An 18674-nucleotide genomic window follows, 5' to 3' on the forward strand; every position below is an offset into this window, starting at 1 on the left:
TTAATTTGAGTACAGCATTGCACGACCGCGCAATTGTCCATTAAAGTAACGCAGTGCCGAATCGCAAAATATGGCCTGGTCGGGAATGGGGTAAAATCTTCCGGTCTTAAAGCGGTTAAAAATACGCTCATTGAGAATTTTTTTGTAGCTAAATACATTTTGGCCTAAATATATGACAAAAATTGAATATATTGGATATTTTTTAACTGTCAAAAGTAGAAAAATATTGTTATTTTTTCAAAATTGTCGCTTTTTTTTTATTAATATCGCAAAACATGAAAAGCACAGAGTTGATCAAATACCACCAAAATAAAGCTCTGTTTGTGGGGGAAAAAAGGACGTAAATTTAGTTTGAGTACGGCGTTGCATGACCGCGCAATTGTCAGTTAAAATCGCACAGTGCCGAATCGCAAAAAGTGGCCTGGACGTAAAGAAGAAAAATCCTGCGGTGGTAAAGTGGTTAATAAATATCTTCATTGTATGGTTTTACACTATGTGGAGGCTTTTGGGTTCCTTTTTGTTGATGATCCATACACTGAGCATTTTCTGGAGAAGTATCTGAGAGTATTGTTGCTCATCCTCTTCTACTGAGGGCAGACAAGGAATATTCCAGAATAGAGATGTATAGAACTGTTCGCCGGCGAACAGTTCCCGGCGAACTTAGCATGTTCGCGTTCGCCGCTGCCGGCGAACATATGCGATGTTCGGTCCGCCCCCCATAAGACATCATTGAGGCAAACTTTGACCCTGAACTTTACAGTCAGCAGACACATTTCCAGCCAATCAGCATACCTCCCTCCCACACCCTCCCACCTCCTATAAATAAGCAAGGGCAGCATCCATCTTAGATCATTCTGAAGCAGTGTGTGTAGTGAGAGCAGGGAGAGAGCTGCTGCTGCTGCTGCTGCTGCTGCTGCTGTTAAGCTAGGGACAGTTAGTCAGTGTTCCTGGTCTTGCAGTGTTCTTGGTCCACTACTGCTGTAATATCAGCACCCCAAAAAGCCCTTCTAAGGGCTGGTATTTGTGTTTTTTTTTTTTTATATATATATATATATATATATATATATATATATATATACCTAGCGTCCCCAAAAGCCCTTTTAAGGGCTGGTAATTGAGTTGTTTCTTCTTATATATATATATATATCTATATCTATCTAGTGTCCCCAAAAGCCCTTTTAAGGGCTGGTAATTGAGGATTTTTTTTATTTATATATATACATATATATATATATATATATATATATATATAGTGTCCCCAAAAGCCCTTTTAAGGGCTGGTAAGGTAATAGAGTTTTTTCTTTATATATATATCTATATATATCTATTGTACACTGCAGTTGCCTGCCCGCTGTGTGTGAGAGGCCACAGACCTACCACAGACTGTACTGTGTGCACACCACACTCATTTCGGGTGGCACAGGCACAGTACCTGGCATTTTAAAAAATATTTTTTTTTTCCTCTGTCATAATTGCAGTGAGTGCTGTGTCAGGTCCACAGAGTGCACTGTACCCACTGCAGTGCACTGCCCACCACTGATATATATACGGTGGCACAGCATCTTGTTGCAATAAATTGAAAAAAAAAATATTTTTTATTATTGCAGTTGCCTGGGCTGCCAGTTACTGTCAGGTCCACAGAGTGTACTGTGCCCACTGCAGTGCCACTGTGTGCCCACCCACCACTGATATATAAGGTGGCACAGCAGCTTGCAAAGTAAAAAAATATATATATATTTTTTAATTGCAGTTGCCTGGGTGCCAGTGACTGCTGTCAGGTCCACAGAGAGTGTACTGTGCCACTGCCCACCCACCACTGATATATATGCCTGCAAGAGAAAAAGCCAGCCGCAGAGAAGCCGTATTCCTGAAAATATAAGAAAAATGCTGTTTTTTAGGGGTTCTGGACATGCTACAGAGCTGAAACTTGACAGGTACACTTTTTAGACCCCCCAGACACTAAATACAAAAAATGACATGCCTGCCTAAAAAAATGCCTGCTAAATGCCTGCAAGAGAAAAAGCCAGCCGCAGAGAAGCCGTATTCCTGAAAATATAAGAAAAATGCTGTTTTTTAGGGGTTCTGGACATGCTACAGAGCTGAAACTTGACAGGTACACTTTTTAGACCCCCCCAGACACTAAATACAAAAAATTACATGCCTGCCTAAAAAAATGCCCGCTAAATGCCTGCAAGAGAAAAAGCCAGCCGCAGAGAAGCCGTATTACTGAAAATATAATAAAAATGCTGTTTTTTAGGGGTTCTGGACATGCTACAGAGCTGAAACTTGACAGGTACACTTTTTAGACCCCCCAGACACTAAATACAAAAAATTACATGCCTGCCTAAAAAAATGCCCGCTAAATGCCTGCAAGAGAAAAAGCCAGCCGCAGAGAAGCCATATTCCTGAAAATATAAGAAAAATGCTGTTTTTTAGGGGTTCTGGACATGCTACAGAGCTGAAACTTGACAGGTACACTTTTTAGACCCCCCAGACACTAAATACAAAAAATGACATGCCTGCCTAAAAAAATGCCCGATAAATGCCTGCAAGAGAAAAAGCCAGCCGCAGAGAAGCCATATTCCTGAAAATATAAGACAAATGCTGTTTTTTAGGGGTTCTGGACATGCTACAGAGCTGAAACTTCACAGGTACACTTTTTAGACCCCCCAGATGCTAAATCCAAAGAAATTTTTTATTTTTATTTTTTTTAATTTTTCCAATAATTGGCTCTCTATCAAAAAATTATAATTTTTAAGAACTTTTTTTTGCGTGATCCCTCTCCGGCATGCCACAGTCCAGGTGTTAGTCCCCTTGAAACAACTTTTCCATCACTATTGTTTCCAGAAAGAGTCCCTGTGTGTTTTAAAATTCGCCTGCCTATTGAAGTCTATGGCGGTTCGCCCGGTTCGCCGGTTCGCGAACATTTGCCGATGTTCGCGTTCGCCGTTCGCGAACGGCGAATTTTAGGTTCGCGACATCACTATTCCAGAATAAAGAGAGTTGCTTGGAGGGTGGTGTGAGGAACGACCATATCGTTTTCGCCTTGCCTTAATAACCATCTTAGGGAAAAGGTTCCTTGTAAACCCCACGAGGGGGAGAGTCTCCTTAGTCCTGGGTCCCTAGTCAGTGGGAAGGAGGCTGGCTCCTAGGCCCCTGCGGGAGCCAAAGTCATGGTGGTTTCCGTGACACTCCAGTACTGCATCCATTTTCTCTTCACTCCCCTCTGTCACTGCATCCTTCAGGACCGGCATATCAGGATCTGATCTGACTCTGGTTTGGAAACTTAGTGGGAGAGGAGGCAGGGCATTTTAAAGTTCTGGAAAAAGATGGCTGTATTAAGGCTATAATTCAAATATGTCAAACATAAGACCCGTGGGCCCACCAGACCTTGTCCTGTGACCCACCCGGTTTTGTAGCTGGATCATAGAAGAACTCCATTCTGTCACCCCTGGCTCTCTCCCTGTGCTCCCTGCTGTCACTTGAAAAACATAGAAGCCTTCTGTGGTTACAAGGGACAGCTTTGCTTTCAGTGGCTTCCAGATGTAAAAGATCCCTCAAGGCGAAGCACGGCAGAGATAGGTCTCCACAATCTGAGAGCGAGAAGATCTCTCTGCAAGGTAGCACCACCTAAACAGGAAGATATAAAACAGAGCCAAATACACGCCCTGTAAAGAGAGCCACCTACATAGGGAGAGGTCGGAGAGAGTAAAGATGCAAGGAATCTTTGGGGGGGGGCGATGGGGGATAAGGGATGGTGTTGCAAACTGTGCAAAGCACACCCCTAAACTCTGCACTCTGTACACAGCGCACCCCTGAACTCTGCACTATGTATTTAGTGCACCCATAAACTCTGCACTCTGAAAGTTATAAACTTCTGTACTCTGCAGGTAGCACACCCTTAATCTCTGCACTCTGTATGTAGAGCACCCCTTAACTCTGCACTGTATACATACAGCACTCCTGAACTCAGCACATACAGCACTCCTGAACTCTGTAGTCTGTGCGTACAGCACTCCTGAACCCTGCACTCTGTACATAGCACACCCCTAAACTCTGCACTCTGTACGTAAAGCACTCATGAACTCTGCACTCTGTACATAGAGCACTCCTAAACCCTGCATTCTGTATGTAGAGCACTCCAGAACTCTGCACTCTGTACGTAGCGCACCCCCAAACGCTGTACGTAAAGTACTCCTGAACTCTGCATGTAGCGCACCCCTGAACTCTGCACTTTATACACAGCGCACCCCTTCACTGCTGATGCGAAACTCAATTAAATTGAGTTTGACACCCCTGCAATAATCTGTTCATGAAATGGGGATGGAAAATTCTGCTTTTGTCAGGTATGCCACATATTGCGTTTGATAATTCTAGTAATGGATATGGACATTAGTGTTTTAACAGGGTCCTGCTCTAGATTCGAGATGGGCCAAACCCCCCCCCCCCCCCGGTTCAGTTCACACCAGAACTCCCAGAACAGAGAAAAAGTTCAGATCTGAGCCACAAACTGTAATAAAGTCTATGGGACCCGAACATGAACAATTAAAAGTTCTAATTTTTACGGCTTGGCAAGTTATTGGCCGTAAAAAGGGTATGGGGACCCGGGTAATGCCCAGGGGGACATGAATCAATGCAAAAAAAACTTTTAAAAATATCATTTTTAAAGGAGCAGTGATTTTATAATGCTTAAAATTAAACAATAAAAATGAATAATGCCTTGCCTGGGGGGTCATCTTCGTCTGCCTTCAAAGTGGCACATCTGTACCATGTATAGAACCTGCTGCAGCAATAATTATATTAAAGGCTGTCTTCATTGCATGGGGTCCAGGTATGGATCCCAAGGTTTTGCACTGATTCGGATACATCACTTTTGTATAGGTGTTAGGAGATAGTGAGGTGTTGATTAAAGAATTCAAATAAAATTAAAAATAGGTTCCGTAGAAGCTGCAGGATTACTGTCCAGGTCTTCATAAACTTCTGCCCTGCAGCCGGGCACACAACAGGCTCATTCACACAGTTCTTCAAGGACCAGTCTAGGGGATGTTTTGTTTTTGTGGTTTGTATTTTTGGAGAACTTGGATAGGGTTGAGGGAAGTGGTGGGATACTCCAAAGATAAGAACTATGTACAACTTGAGGACCTTTCTGAGCAAGCTATAATGAAGTCTGGCCTTGTAACAAACAGTAGACTTCAGCTTAAGTAGTAGTAGTTAGAACCACAAGAGCAAAGTCCCTTTAAGAAGTAGATAAGCTGGACAGAGCTCTTCAGGACACCAGTGTCCCCTTTAATAACACGGCTTTTAAAACCCAGGAGCTGAAGGATTAAAAAGTCTCTGGTACGATCATATCTACATTACTGAAGGCCAGAAAACCTCCCTCCAGAAAGATTTGTAACAGGACTTGGAGGCCTTATGTGTCCTTGTGTAAAATCAAGAAGTTTCAACCCCGGAAATACATGATTGGATGCATTTTGGTTTTCCTCCAATAGGGGGTGGAAATGTATTTGACCTTAAGTACCATTAAAGGCCAGACATCGGCTCTGGCAGTTTTTTTTCTCCCTAGAAACCAATTGCGTCTCATTCATTGATATGTACTTTTATTCATGGGGTAACCCATATGGTTCCACCTGTTAAGTCCCCCCTGTGTCCATGAGACTTGAATTTGATCTCATCTGTCTTGCAAAAGCCACCCTTTGAACCAATTAGTGAGATTCAGTTAACCCTGCTGATTTAGAAGGTGTTTTCTTTTGTGGTGGAAATCACGTCGGCAAGAAGATTGTCAACATTGGCAGCACTTTCCTGAAAGGAGCTCATTATAACTCTCCACCATAACATAATGGTGCTGCGTCCTCATCTGTCTTTCCCATTGAAGATGGTTTTGGAGTTATTTGAATCAGGATATTGTCCTCCCTTCATTTTCTACTAGTCCTCAGTCACCGGCAGAGAAAGCTTGGCACACATTAGATGTGGTTTGGGTTGTCGAGGTTTATTTATTTGAAGATGTCTGCAGTGCTCAGGTAGTCAAATTCATTTTTCATCCTTCCAAACGTCAGATAGCTTCAAAGTTGACCATTGCAGAGTGGATCTGTCAGCTTATTACACATGCCTATGGCTTGAAGGGTAAGACTCAGTACTGTTGGGGAAGGGTTGCTACCTTTTCTTCAAAACCAAACTCGAATAATTCAGCGGCACACGGCTATTTTGTTTTTATAGTATACACTATACATATATTTTGTGATTAAATAACATTCCTAATCATATGGGGTTAATTACAAGTCCCCACCCCCCTTTCATCAGAATCTGCAGAGTTTCCCCTATATCTGAATCTACAGAGTTCCCCCTCTACATCTGAATCCACAGCATTCCCCTTTACATCTAAATCTACAGTGTTCCCCTTTACATCTGAATCCATAAAGTTCCCCTATAATCTGAATCCATAGCATTCCCCTTTACATCTGAATCCATAAAGTTCCCCTATAATCTGAATCCATAGCATTCCCCTTTACATCTGAATCCATAAAGTTCCCCTATACTCTGAATCCATAGCATTCCCCTTTACATCTGAATCCATAAAGTTCCCCCTTTACATCTGAATCAGCAGAGTTTCCCTTTGGATCTGAATCTGCAGAGTTCCATTACACTGTCTGCAGAGCTCCCCCTTACAGTGTAAGTGGAAATGCTGCAGACTCTGATGCAAGAATGAACCCTACAGACTCTGATATACGGGAGAAGTCAGGGGACACAGATGTAAGGGAGAACTAGGGGGACTCCGATTTAAGGGGGAGCACTGCAGACTTTGATGTAAAGTGGAACTCTGATGTAAGGGGGTGTCTGGTAACTAATGTTTACCTTTAATAAAGCATTGCACTATCATCTAATAAAAAAAATTGGAACTACCACCATTTTATTTTCCAGGGGCTTTGCTTTCAAAAAATATATGTTTGCGGCTTTTAACTAATCCATACCCGACAGAGGAAACAAAGGGCCTGTCTATAAAAAGAAATAAATATTAGATGAATGTAACAAGCATTCCCCAGTGATTTACACAGTGATTTCCTACGATGGTCAGCTCCATCTAGTGGTTATAATGTATCAGAAATACGACAATACCACATTTATACCATTAGATGGCACTGATGCTCACAACAACCAAACAAATTTTTCACAAATCGATCTCTACGTGTTTGTGAAAGCTTTCATCACAAAATGCACTCAGCCAATGAAAGGTAATGAATCCATTTTTATTTTTCTCCTGTTATCAATGGCCAACACGGGACAACACTTCATCTATGTCTTTGGTGATCTCTGATCTCCTTATGAAGTGTTTCTTACATGATGAAGATCAGCCATGGAGTATATCTGAGGTGTATATCAGGGAGTACTTCTTCCCCACATGTCCACCAACATTCATATAGAAGACATTTCCCACACTCAAGGCACTAACACACCTGCAGGGTTGTGTGGGACCCCTGATGTACAGAAAGACAGGACTTCAGTGAGGAACAATTCCCTCGTTCAGGACAGGAATACGGCTTCTCCCCCGTGTGAGATCACTGATGTCTGGAAAGATCGGACTTCAGTGAGGAACAATTCCCTCACTCAGGACAGGAATATGGCTTCTCCCCCGTGTGAGATCTCTGATGTCTGGAAAGATCGGACTTCAGTGAGGAACAATTCCCTCACTCAGGACAGGAATATGGCTTCTCCCTCATGTGAGAGCTCTGAATTCTGGAAAGATCGGACTTCAGTGAGGAAGATTTCCCTCAGTCAGACCAGGAAAGTTCATTCTCCTCCGTGCCCAACTTCAGATGACTGTAAACAGAGGACTTCTGTGGGTTACACTTCCTCCAATCAGAAGAGGAAAGTGGATCTACCTCCGATTGCAATCTCACATGTGATTCAAAATCAGACTTACTTTTAAAACCTTTATCACATCTATGACAGAAATACGGCTTCACAACCCTGTGACATCTCAGATGACTGGAAAGAGAGGCCTTACGTGAAAAACATTTCATACACTTAGGGCAGGAATATTGTTTCTCCCCTGTGTGCAATCTCTGGTGTATGGAAAGATTGGACTTGCTTGAAAAACATTTCCTGCACTTAGGGCAGAAATACGGCTTCTCCCCTGTGTGATATCTCTGATGTTGGGAAAGTTGGGCCTTTAATGAAAAACATTTCCCGCACTCAGAGCAAGAATATCGTTTCTCCCCTGTGTGCAATCTCTGATGTTTGGAAAGACTGGACCTTACTGAAAAACATTTCCCACACTCAGGGCAGGAATAAGGTTTCTCACCTGCGTGAGATCTCTGATGTTGGGAAAGTTGGGCCTTGAATGAAAAACATTTCCCGCACTCAGGGCAGGAATATCGTTTCTCCCCTGTGTGCAATCTCTGATGTTTGGAAAGACTGGACCTTACTGAAAAACATTTCCCACACTCAGAGCAGGAATAAGGTTTCTCGCCTGTGTGAGATCTCTGATGTTGGGAAAGTTGGTACTTTACTGAAAAACATTTCCCACACTCAAGGCAGGAATACGGCTTCTCTCCTGTGTGAGATCTCTGATGTTGGGAAAGTTGGTACTTTACTGAAAAACATTTCCCGCACTCAGGGCAGGAATATTGTTTCTCCCCTGTGTGCAATCTCTGATGTCTGGAAAGACTGGACTTTTTTGAAAAACATTTCCCACACTCAGGACAGGAATACATCCTCTCACCAGTGTGCGATCTCTGATGTATGGAAAGATATGACTTCCTTGAAAAACATTTCCCACACTCAGGACAGGAAAATGGCTTCTCGCCTGTGTGAGATCTCTGATGTCGGAAAAGAGTGGACTTCACTGAAAAACATTTCCCGCACTCAGGGCAGGAATATCGTTTCTCCCCTGTGTGCGATCTCTGATGTATGGAAAGATTGGACTTCCTTGAAAAACATTTCCCACACTCAAGGCAGGAATACGGCTTCTCACCTGTGTGCAATCTCTGATGCTTGGAAAGATTGGACTTTATTGAAAAACATTTCCCGCACTCAGGGCAGGAATACGGCTTCTCACCTGTGTGAGATCTCTGATGTACGGAAAAATGGTTTTTATTTAAAAAACATTTCCCACACTCAGGGCAGGAATATGGCTCCTCGCCTGTGTGAGATCTCTGATGTCGGGAAAGTTCGTACTTTATTGAAAAACCTTTTCCGCACTCAAGGCAGAAATACGGCTTCTCGCCTGTGTGAGATCTCTGATGTTGGAAAAGTTTTTCCTTTACTGAAAAACATTTCCCGCACTCAGGGCAAGAATATGGCTTCTCACCTGTGTGAGATCTCCGATGTTTGGAAAGATGGGACTTTATTGAAAAACATTTCCCACACTCAGCACAGGAATATGGCTTCTCACCAGTGTGCGATCTCTGATGTATGTAAAGACTGGACTTTAGTGAAAAACATTTCCCGCACTCAGGACAAGAATACGGCTTCTTGCCTGTGTGATACCGTTTATGAACATTAAAACTGGATTCAGTACGGAAACACTTCCCGCACTCAGCACAGGAAAACCTCTTATTTGTTGGAAGGACCGCACCACCCCTCACAGTCTGAGGTTCCTCAGGATAAGAGGAATACGATGGTCCGGCACTGTCCCTCACAGTCTGAGGTTCCTCAGGATAAGAGGAATACGATGGTCCATCTACACTGTGTGGTGTCGGATGGACATTTGAGGTAGCCGGGTTTTCTCCTGGACTATACTGTGTGATGTCCTCATCTTCTACTTTACAGTCTGGAGACAAAGTGAGACAATCCTCTGAGGTTTTCCTCATCTCCCGTCCATCTACTAAAATAGAAATACAAAGATTATTACTAGACATCAGCAGATTGGTTCCCCTAAACCAGGACTCCGCCCACATCAGACAGCTTTGTCTCTGAGGATCTTACAATTCCCCCCCTCAAGGTAACTAGTAAATGGGTCCTCTGATCTGCTACCAGTTAATTTCTTTATTCATAGATCTTAGTCAGAGAGTGAGGAAACAACGAGAACTGTCTTTTATAGGAGTGACAGTGATGAGGGGATTATAGGACGAGTGTCCCCTCCCCCTCTATCACTCATTGCCATCTTCCCAACACAAGAAGTCCCGCACTTCCTTATTTAGTCCATGATTTAGTCATGAATAACAGCGGGGCTGAGCCCCACCAGAGGTCAGAGAGTGAGGATGGGGGAAGAACAACCCAGATGAAGACTGGACTGATCCTGAAGACCACCATCATTGGGTTACTGACTCCTCCCTCATTATCACTTTCTGTTTAAGGTTCCAAAGTTGGAGGATGTTATCACATTATTATCACCATGTAAAAGTCTGTCCTCCAATCAAATCATCAGATATAAAACATCCAGCTGGTAGGAAATCCATATTATGTGTATATATAGCAGTGGGTAGAGGGGAGAGAGCAGAAGTCAGGAGTATGTAATGTACAACATAGAGTATATAGTGCAGGGGTCAGGAGTATGTAATGTACAACATAGAGTATATAGTGCAGGGGTCAGGAGTATGTAATGTACAGCATAGAGTATATAGTGCAGGGGTCAGGACTCATAATATTTGTGTTCAGTAATCAGTTGCAGAGATCCCACACCGCTGCCTCCCATCTCCTGAGACTGCACTCGGTGACTTGGGTGTGAGACTATACAGACATATCCCTCCACCCGGCACAGCCAGCAAATAACAGAGCAAGTAACCCCGGGAATATTGTTCTGTGAGAGATCTTGCTAGACCCGGGCATGGGGCAGAAGAACCAATGTACATACCCCAGGTGTCTAGGTCAAGCAACGTCTATGGTAAAAAAACAACTTTTTACTGCCAGCTGAACCCCAGAATCTCCATAAATCCAGTCTAGAGACATAAATTGTGTCTGCAGCACAGAGAAGGAAGATTATCCAAGAGAAATACAGGAAAATACAGGACGGGGAACACAGCTCAGGAAAGTGACCAGGGGATTACAGGCTGATATCACCCAGTCCCCGCCCTACTCTGGACCAATCAGTGAGCAGTATGGGTGGAGGAATGTATTTAGTGTTAATGACCCACCTGTGCTGATCTCTGTAGGAGTGTCCTCCTCTATAAATGTCCCCGTTATTCCATCCTCCTCCATAGACTGCTGATCATCCCTCACATACGTCTCTTCGTCGTCTGCTTTAACCTCAAATTCTATATCGATTGGATCTCCACTCTAAACCAAGAAAATGAGAGAGAATATCATCTGGAAGATATAAGCTTTATTATTGTGACATCACTTAGGAAATCCACACATCGTCTCCATGAGTATGTGTTTTATGAGCTCCGTCCCACCAACCTTGTAACATTGAGGGATGGTGTGACCTTCCTGTGTGGAATCCCGGGAATACAGAGGACAGGGACATCTCTCTGGTGGTTTTCTGTAGCTCGATGACTCATCATCCTCCTCTTTTATCTCTTCTTTAACCTCAACTTTAGAATCTCTCAGGTTTCCACTCTGAATATATAATAAAAATGACATCAATGGTAACAATGCAGATAATGTACAGATCCTAATGATACTATCAGTAATTGTTCCTCATCTACCTGATGATGGTGGGGGATGGTGTGACCTTCCTGTGTGGAACCCCAGGAATATAAAGGACGGGGACATCTCTCTGGTGGGTTCCAATTTCCAGGTGGCTCCATCATATTCTTGTGTCCATCTGAAAGTTCCTCCTTCACTCCATACTCCTCATCTTCCTCTTTATACTCTTCTTTAACAACAATATTATCATCCCCGAGGTTTTCACTCTGAATATATAATAAAACATTCATTGTAACAAATACATTTTTTTTTTTTTTTTGAAAAATTCTTTTTATTGATTTTTAAAGAAAGAACAGAGTAACACAAACAGACACACACAGCAGCCAAAAAAAAGGCACATAATAACCCAACAACAACCTCCCCCCCCCCCCCCACCCACCCAAAAACGACCACCAGCACCCTGAGAAGACCAGGAGCGTCGAGGTCAGGGGGTCAGCGCAGGCCACCGTCCAAGGACAGCACGACCTACCACCGGCCTCCGGAGTAAACAACCTTCGGTCCCTTCCCATAAACAACTCCCCATATCTCCCCCCTACCCGGGATCAACACATGTCAATTCAACATTAAAGAGACCCAGTATCTGGCTGTTCTTGCAGGACTACAAAGCTAAGATACAAGATAGCATAAGTATACTTCTATAGAACGTTCAATCCACCAGCTTCATAACAGTTACACCATATGCAGTTCAGCCCACAGTGTCTGAGGAGTCCACCCACGCCCTCCAAACCTTGTCAAATTTTTTCGGGCAACCTCGTGAGACATAGGTGGCTTTGTATAGGGGTAGCATTGCATTCACTAGGCCTTTCCAGAACAGTAAGGATGGCGGGGAAACCTTCTTCCAATGTAGTAAAATAGCCTTTTTGGCATAGAATAGGAGAACACTCAGCAAAGTCCTGTGGGCCACCGAGGGGACCACCTCCTCCACCAAACCCAGCAAACAGACTCGCTGGGTTCGCGGAATCGGAGTCAGCAGCACCCCGGCGAGACAGGACGTCACCGCAGTCCAAAACCGCTGAATTTGGCCACAGCCCCAAAAAATGTGAGTTGCATCTGCGGGGGAAGCGGAACAACGCCAACACTCCGCAGACGAAGTCGGGAAGATTCTGGCCAGACGGGCCGGAGTATAGTAAATCCTGTGGAGGAATTTAAATTGAATCAGTTTGTCCCTAGCAGCCACTAAATATTTAAAAGGCTCCGTCCATACATCATCCCAGTCCTCCCCCTGTAGGTCCGGCACCTCAGCCGTCCATTTTTCCTTACATCTAACTATGCCAGGGGGTGTAAGTCGGAACATATCCTTGTACACAGTGGAGAGAGTTTTGAGTGTGGTATCACATGTCAACACGCATTCTAAGTCCGAAGGAGACAGCTCAACAGAGGATGAGGCAAATTGGGCCTGAAAGGCATGCCGCAATTGGAGGTATCTGAATATAAAGCCGCTAGGCAAGTCGAATTTCTCTCGCAATCGGTCAAACGGCAAGAGAGCCCCCGCCGCTGTTATATCACCCAGGGTTTTTATACCCCGCGTCGCCCACAACATCAAATCAGGTAAGTGACGAAAATGAGGAAAGGTAGGGTTCATCCACAACGGCTCGGACGGGGAGGATCCAACATAACTGGGGCATGTCAACTTCAATGACTGGGCCCAAGCCCTAACAGTCGCCCTCATGGAGAGCGTTAAAGGGAGATCTGAGCCCAGACCCCTAAACAGCGCCAACCTAAGGGTTTCGAAGGAGCCCAGGTGGGCTGCCTCCAAGATTGTTGCCGAATCCTCCCCGTCCGCCCGCAGCCAACGCCGCGCAAACACCATCTGCCCTGCCAAATAATACTTGCGCCAATCGGGCAGTGCCAGGCCTCCATTACCCCACGGTTCCTGGAGGGCCCGAAGGCCAATCCTGGGAACCCCGGGCGACCAGAGGAATGAACAGACGAGGCTGTCCAACTTCCGGAAAAAGGTCAGTGGTACCCATAGCGGAGAATTGCGGAGGAAATATAAGACTACAGGCAGAAATTTCATCTTAAGGACACTAATACGACCTAATAAGGAAAGTTGTAGGCGCTTCCAAGCTTGGATATTTTGTTGGAGTTTAGGCAATAGAGGAGCCAAATTCAACGAGAAATAATCCTGGGGACGCCTAGTTATCTTGATCCCCAAGTAGGTGAAGCTATCCACCCAACGAAGGGGCAGGTCCCCGGCCGCAGCAGGTCGAGCACCGTCATCGAGAGGCAAAATGGAGGACTTACTCCAGTTAACGCGAAGCCCTGAGCACCTGCCAAAATCATTCAGGATGGACAGGGCCGCCCTCAAGGAGGGACCCGGATCCTCCAGGAACAACAGCATGTCATCGGCATATAACGCCAGACATTCTTTAATAGAGCCGACTTTAATCGACCCCACGGCCGGGGAGCTGCGCAGTGCAGTCGCGATGGGTTCAAGGGTAAGGGCAAACAGGAATGGGGAAAGGGGGCACCCCTGCCTCGTCCCCCTCCCCACCCGGAAATATGGAGAAGTGAGATAGCCCAATCTTATGGCTGTTCTAGGGCTTGCGTAAAGGAGTCGGATCCAGGTCTTGAATTTGGGTCCGAACCCCATACGATCCAGCGTCTTGTGCATAAAGGCCCAGTCGACCGAATCAAAGGCCTTCTCAAAGTCGATTGAGACCACCACCCGCTGCCCCGACGCCTCCCCAGGAATTTGAAGATGGGTGAACAATCGCCGAATGTTAGTGTCCACAGATTTACCCGGCATAAAGCCCGTCTGATCCGGGTCTATCAATGAGTGAATAACCCCAGCCAAACGAGTGGCCAGGACCTTCGTCAGGATTTTAAGGTCCATATTTAAAAGGGCGATAGGGCGATACGAGGAGCAGTCCAGGGGGTCCTTACCCGGTTTCTGAAGCAGCACCATATAGGCATCCATCATAGAGGGAGGAAGTTCCTCCACCTCCAAACAGTGCTGCAACAGAGAGCTAAGTCTAGGCGCTAAATGTTCGGAATATTGTTTGTAAAAGTCAGCAGGGAAACCGTCAGGACCCGGGGCCTTATGTGGTGGGAAGGCCGCAATGGCTCTTGCCACCTCTAAAGTTGTTATCGGAGCATCCAGGAGGGCGCTATCCTCCGCCGACAAGGATGGCAAGTCAACTCCCTCCAGGAGGGCATCCGCGTGCACAGAGTCACTATCCGGTAGCGGGGCGTACAGGGCCTCAAAATAGTCAGTAAACGTCTCCAAAATGTCACGAGGATCCGACCTGAGCACACCCCCAGCGGCCCTGATAAGCGGGATATTAACTGGCGGCTGCTGGTCAGCCACCAGCAGTGCCAGGAACTTGCCATTCTTATCGCCCTGTGCAAATATAGAAGCCCGTAGGTTGTTAGCTTCTGTATGAGCAAGATCAGAGACGTGAAGAGAGAGAAGGCGTCTCGCCTCCAGCAATGCAGCATAGCTGGAATCAGACGGCAAGGCCGCGTTCTCCTCCGCACATCTCCGCTCCTCCTCCTGTAACATCCTCATCTCCTCATTGTGATCTTTCCTAGCGGATTTAATGGCCGATATACACTCTCCCCTCGCCACTGACTTAAATGCCTCCCACACCACTCTCTGATCAGCAGAGTCCACATTTTCTGGCCAATATGACTGGATCGACTTTTCAAGGTGGGAAGCGACCTGATCCTGTTGGAGCCAGCCCGCAGCCAGGCGCCAACCCCGCACTCCAGCCCCCAATTGGAGGTTCACTGTCAAGAGTAGCGGGTTGTGATCAGACACCCCCCCGGCCCTGTATTCCGAGGCAGTCAAAAGGGATTGCATTCTGGCAGTACCAAACGCCAGATCTATGCGAGCAGAGGAACGATGAGCGGTGGACAGGTGAGAGTATTCCCTCAAGAGCGGATGCTTCCATCTCCAAAGTTCAGTCAAGCCCACCGTGGAAGCCCAGGTGAGCAGATCCACCGAGGGCGGTCTATTGGGGTTGGAAGTATCCAAGGTAGCATCCAGGATGGCATTAAAATCACCCATGAACAGTACAGGTAAATGCAAATATTCAGCCAACTTATCAGTTAAATCATATAGCAGTTGTATCTGAAAAGGTGGAGGCACATAAACAGCGACCAACAGCATGGTAACAGAGTACATATCCAAAAGCACAGCCACATATCTGCCCCCTGGATCAGAGATCACCCGCTGGATCGAACATGGGATAGATTTACTAATGAGGATGGAGACCCCTCTAGCATAGGTGGAGTACGTGGCATGAAACGCCCTTTGTATCCACGGCCTACGGAGAGCCAAAATCAAGTTCCCATCAAGGTGGGTCTCCTGCAGGAAGATGACATGTGGCTTAATGAGCTTTAAATACTGAAAGACACTGGCACGTTTGAACTTATTGTTCAGGCCCCTCACATTCCATGAGAGAAGTTTTATATTGTCAGCCATGGGAATCTAGAAAAAAATTACACAGAGCCCAGGTAAGGGCTATGGGCAGGATGAAAAAGAAAAGGGACCCATAAATAACCCCCTCAAAATATACATGAGCAAACAAAAACAGGTGCTGGTGCAGAACTCCCCATGCCATTGTACCAGAACAACCCCCCCAACAAACACAGAAAAAGGGAAAGTTGAACAAAAACGAGCTTTCCCAAAACATGAAAAACGTAGTCTGGTATGCGGCTTCAGTCCCAAACTGCCCAAAAAAAAACAGTGACGCACGTCAGTTTTCCAATGTGAGCAACAGTCCGGTAAAGAAGATGTTCTTACAGTTCCGATGGAGTCTCTGAGACCGGATCACCCGGTGTGCAAGGAGGGCGCCACGACACACCCCTCCTCCAATAACCAGTCTCCAGATAGCAGGATAGGGAACCCCAAAAGTAGACATTCCTAAACCATCAACAAGCCGTAGATATCCAGAAAAAATGGCACAGGAGGAGAATGACAGCAGGGCAGCGTACAACAGGAAAACAAAAAAAAAAAAAGTAAAAAGAAAAAACGGACCACATCCAAAGGGGAGCCAGCCGAGAGCACTGGCAGTCAGGATTCATCACACGCCATCCAGCCAGTCCGAAGCCTCTTGAGGAGTGTCAAAGAATTTCACCGAGCCCTTGTACTGCACTCTGAGCCTGCTAGGATATTGCATGCTATAGATAAGTTCCTTGGCCCTTAGGCGCTTCCTGACATCCGTAAAGGAACGCCTGCGGCGTTGTGTCTCCGCCGAGAAATCGGGGAATAGCATGACACGCGCGTTCTCAAAGCGAAGTTCAGGGTGTTTCCGCGCCTCCGAGAGGAGCATGTCTCTGTCCCTGTAATTGAGGAACTTCACCAGGAACGGACGGGGGGGGGCTCCAGGGGGTCTGGCCCCAGTTGGCACTCTATGAGCCCTTTCTACCACATACGTGGGGGGTAAATTCTCCAGAGAGAGCAGTTGTTTGAAGAACTGCTCCGCAAATGCAGCAGGCTTTTTCCCCTCCAGCCCCTCAGGAAGCCCCACCACCCTTACATTATTCCGGCGCTGTCTATCCTCCGCATCGTCAGCTCGGTGTTGCAAGGATTTCACAATGTTCTGGAGTTCAGCCAGCTGAGCGCCATGGGAGTGTGAGCTGTCCTCCACCTCCGAGATGCGATCCTCTGCAGCAGTGAGTCTCCCCCTGAATTTATCCAGGTCATGGCGGATGAGCGTGCACTCTGATGCCAGGTGATCTATGCGCACCATTAATGCCGCTTTGCAAGCATCTATGGCTTCCAGGATGGGGGCCGTGATCGCCCGCTGGTCCGCGACCACCTCCTGAGCCTGTCCCTGAGAAGTGCCGGAGAGCACGGGGTCCGTAGGCTTCTGAGACTCCATGCCTGCACCCGTACCACCGCTCTTCCGGGAAGACGTTGGCGCCAAGATGGCGGAGGCGGAGCCCGAGCCCTGGCTCTTGACGGAGCGGGTCTGGCGCTGGTCCTGTGGCGGCTGCCGGGCGGGTTTTGGGGTCGAGGATGGCATCACTGGAGACCTGAGAGCTTCCCCCACAAGATGGTATAGGAGAGCAGCCCCACCGCACACCGAAAACGGAGGTAAGTTGCAGGATTAACAGAGAGCTCCGGTCCGGCACGTCTACCCTCGCTCACATCCGGCCACGCCCCCCTAACAAATACATTTTTACATAAATCATAGCTACCCATAATTGTAACTCCTCTACCTGATGATGGTGAGGGATGGTGTGACCTTCCTGTGTGGAATCCCGGGAATACAGAGGACGGGGACATTCTCTGTTACTAGGTGACTCCATCATCCTCTTGTCGAGATCGTTATATTTTTCAGAAAACTCCTCGATCACTCCATGCTTTTCATTCTCCTCTTTAACATCAATATTATAATCCTTCAGGTTTTCACTCTAAACATATAATAAAGAATTTATTATAAGAAACGACATTCTGTGTAAATTACACTTGTGGTCAGGGAATGGAGCCAAGATGGAGAACATGACATAATTAACATAACCTACGGTTGTAGCGTGCCGAAACAGTAGTTTGGGCAGGCCTGTAAAATAAAGAGGGCCGCCAAGAAGGAAGAAAGAAGAAGGGAATGTTGTAGAAATGGGCAGAGGTGGGTGGGATGACGAAATCCTGCAGCAGCCCAGAAGAGGCGGGGGGCCTGACCTTAAATAGGCGGCTCCTCCCCCTCCCACAACTCCAGGCTCCGCGTGGCCATTTGTGGTTCGGGAATGGAGCCAAGATGGAGAACATGACATAATTAACATAACCTACGGTTGTAGCGTGCCAAAACCGTCGTTCGGGCAGGCCTGTAAAATAAAGAGGGCAAAAAGAGAGATTGTGCAAGTAACCTTGAATACGAGGGCATCGTATGCAAATGCATTGTGTCCCAAGGGAAAGGAGACGCAACAAAAAGAATTTCCACCGTCCCAGCCTCTTGATGAAGTGCACTGGAATGCTATGGCTGAAGGCCATCAAGGCTGCCCCTAAGCGTAAAAAGAATAACCGGTGAAGGCGAGATCGCACCCCAACTTGCCCAGCGGGGTTCTCAAGTACTTGATGAACCTGGGCGTGGTGAGAGGCCTACAGTGAAGGCTCAGCAGGGGAGCGACCCTGACCTACCCTG

The 18674-nt window shown here is 46.3% G+C and overlaps 3 protein-coding genes across 3 annotated transcripts in view; all 3 read right to left on the reverse strand.

The window, feature by feature from the left end:
* LOC309564016 (uncharacterized protein) overlaps nt 1–3441 on the reverse strand; it is a gene marked incomplete at both ends in the record, with an annotated part of 41382 nt that extends 37941 nt beyond the window's left edge. The window contains one exon of the mRNA XM_082268640.1: nt 3391–3441. Within this exon, the coding sequence (XP_082124766.1) occupies nt 3391–3441 (51 nt within the window). The remainder of the gene's footprint in view (nt 1–3390) is intronic.
* The window catches only part of LOC309564458 (uncharacterized protein), a 1566033-nt gene that overhangs the window by 719744 nt on the left and 827615 nt on the right, over nt 1–18674 (reverse strand). The window lies entirely within an intron of this gene.
* Nucleotides 3530–18674, reverse strand: part of LOC309564017 (uncharacterized protein) — a gene marked incomplete at both ends in the record, with an annotated part of 40979 nt that continues 25834 nt past the window's right edge. The window contains 4 exons of the mRNA XM_082268641.1: nt 3530–3630; nt 8297–9584; nt 14657–14961; nt 17832–17949. Coding sequence (XP_082124767.1) covers nt 3530–3630; nt 8297–9584; nt 14657–14961; nt 17832–17949 — 1812 coding nt within the window. The remainder of the gene's footprint in view (nt 3631–8296; nt 9585–14656; nt 14962–17831; nt 17950–18674) is intronic.

Source organism: Pelophylax lessonae (genome assembly GCF_965119305.1).
Source record: "Pelophylax lessonae genome assembly, chromosome: 9".
NCBI lineage: Eukaryota > Metazoa > Chordata > Amphibia > Anura > Ranidae > Pelophylax > Pelophylax lessonae.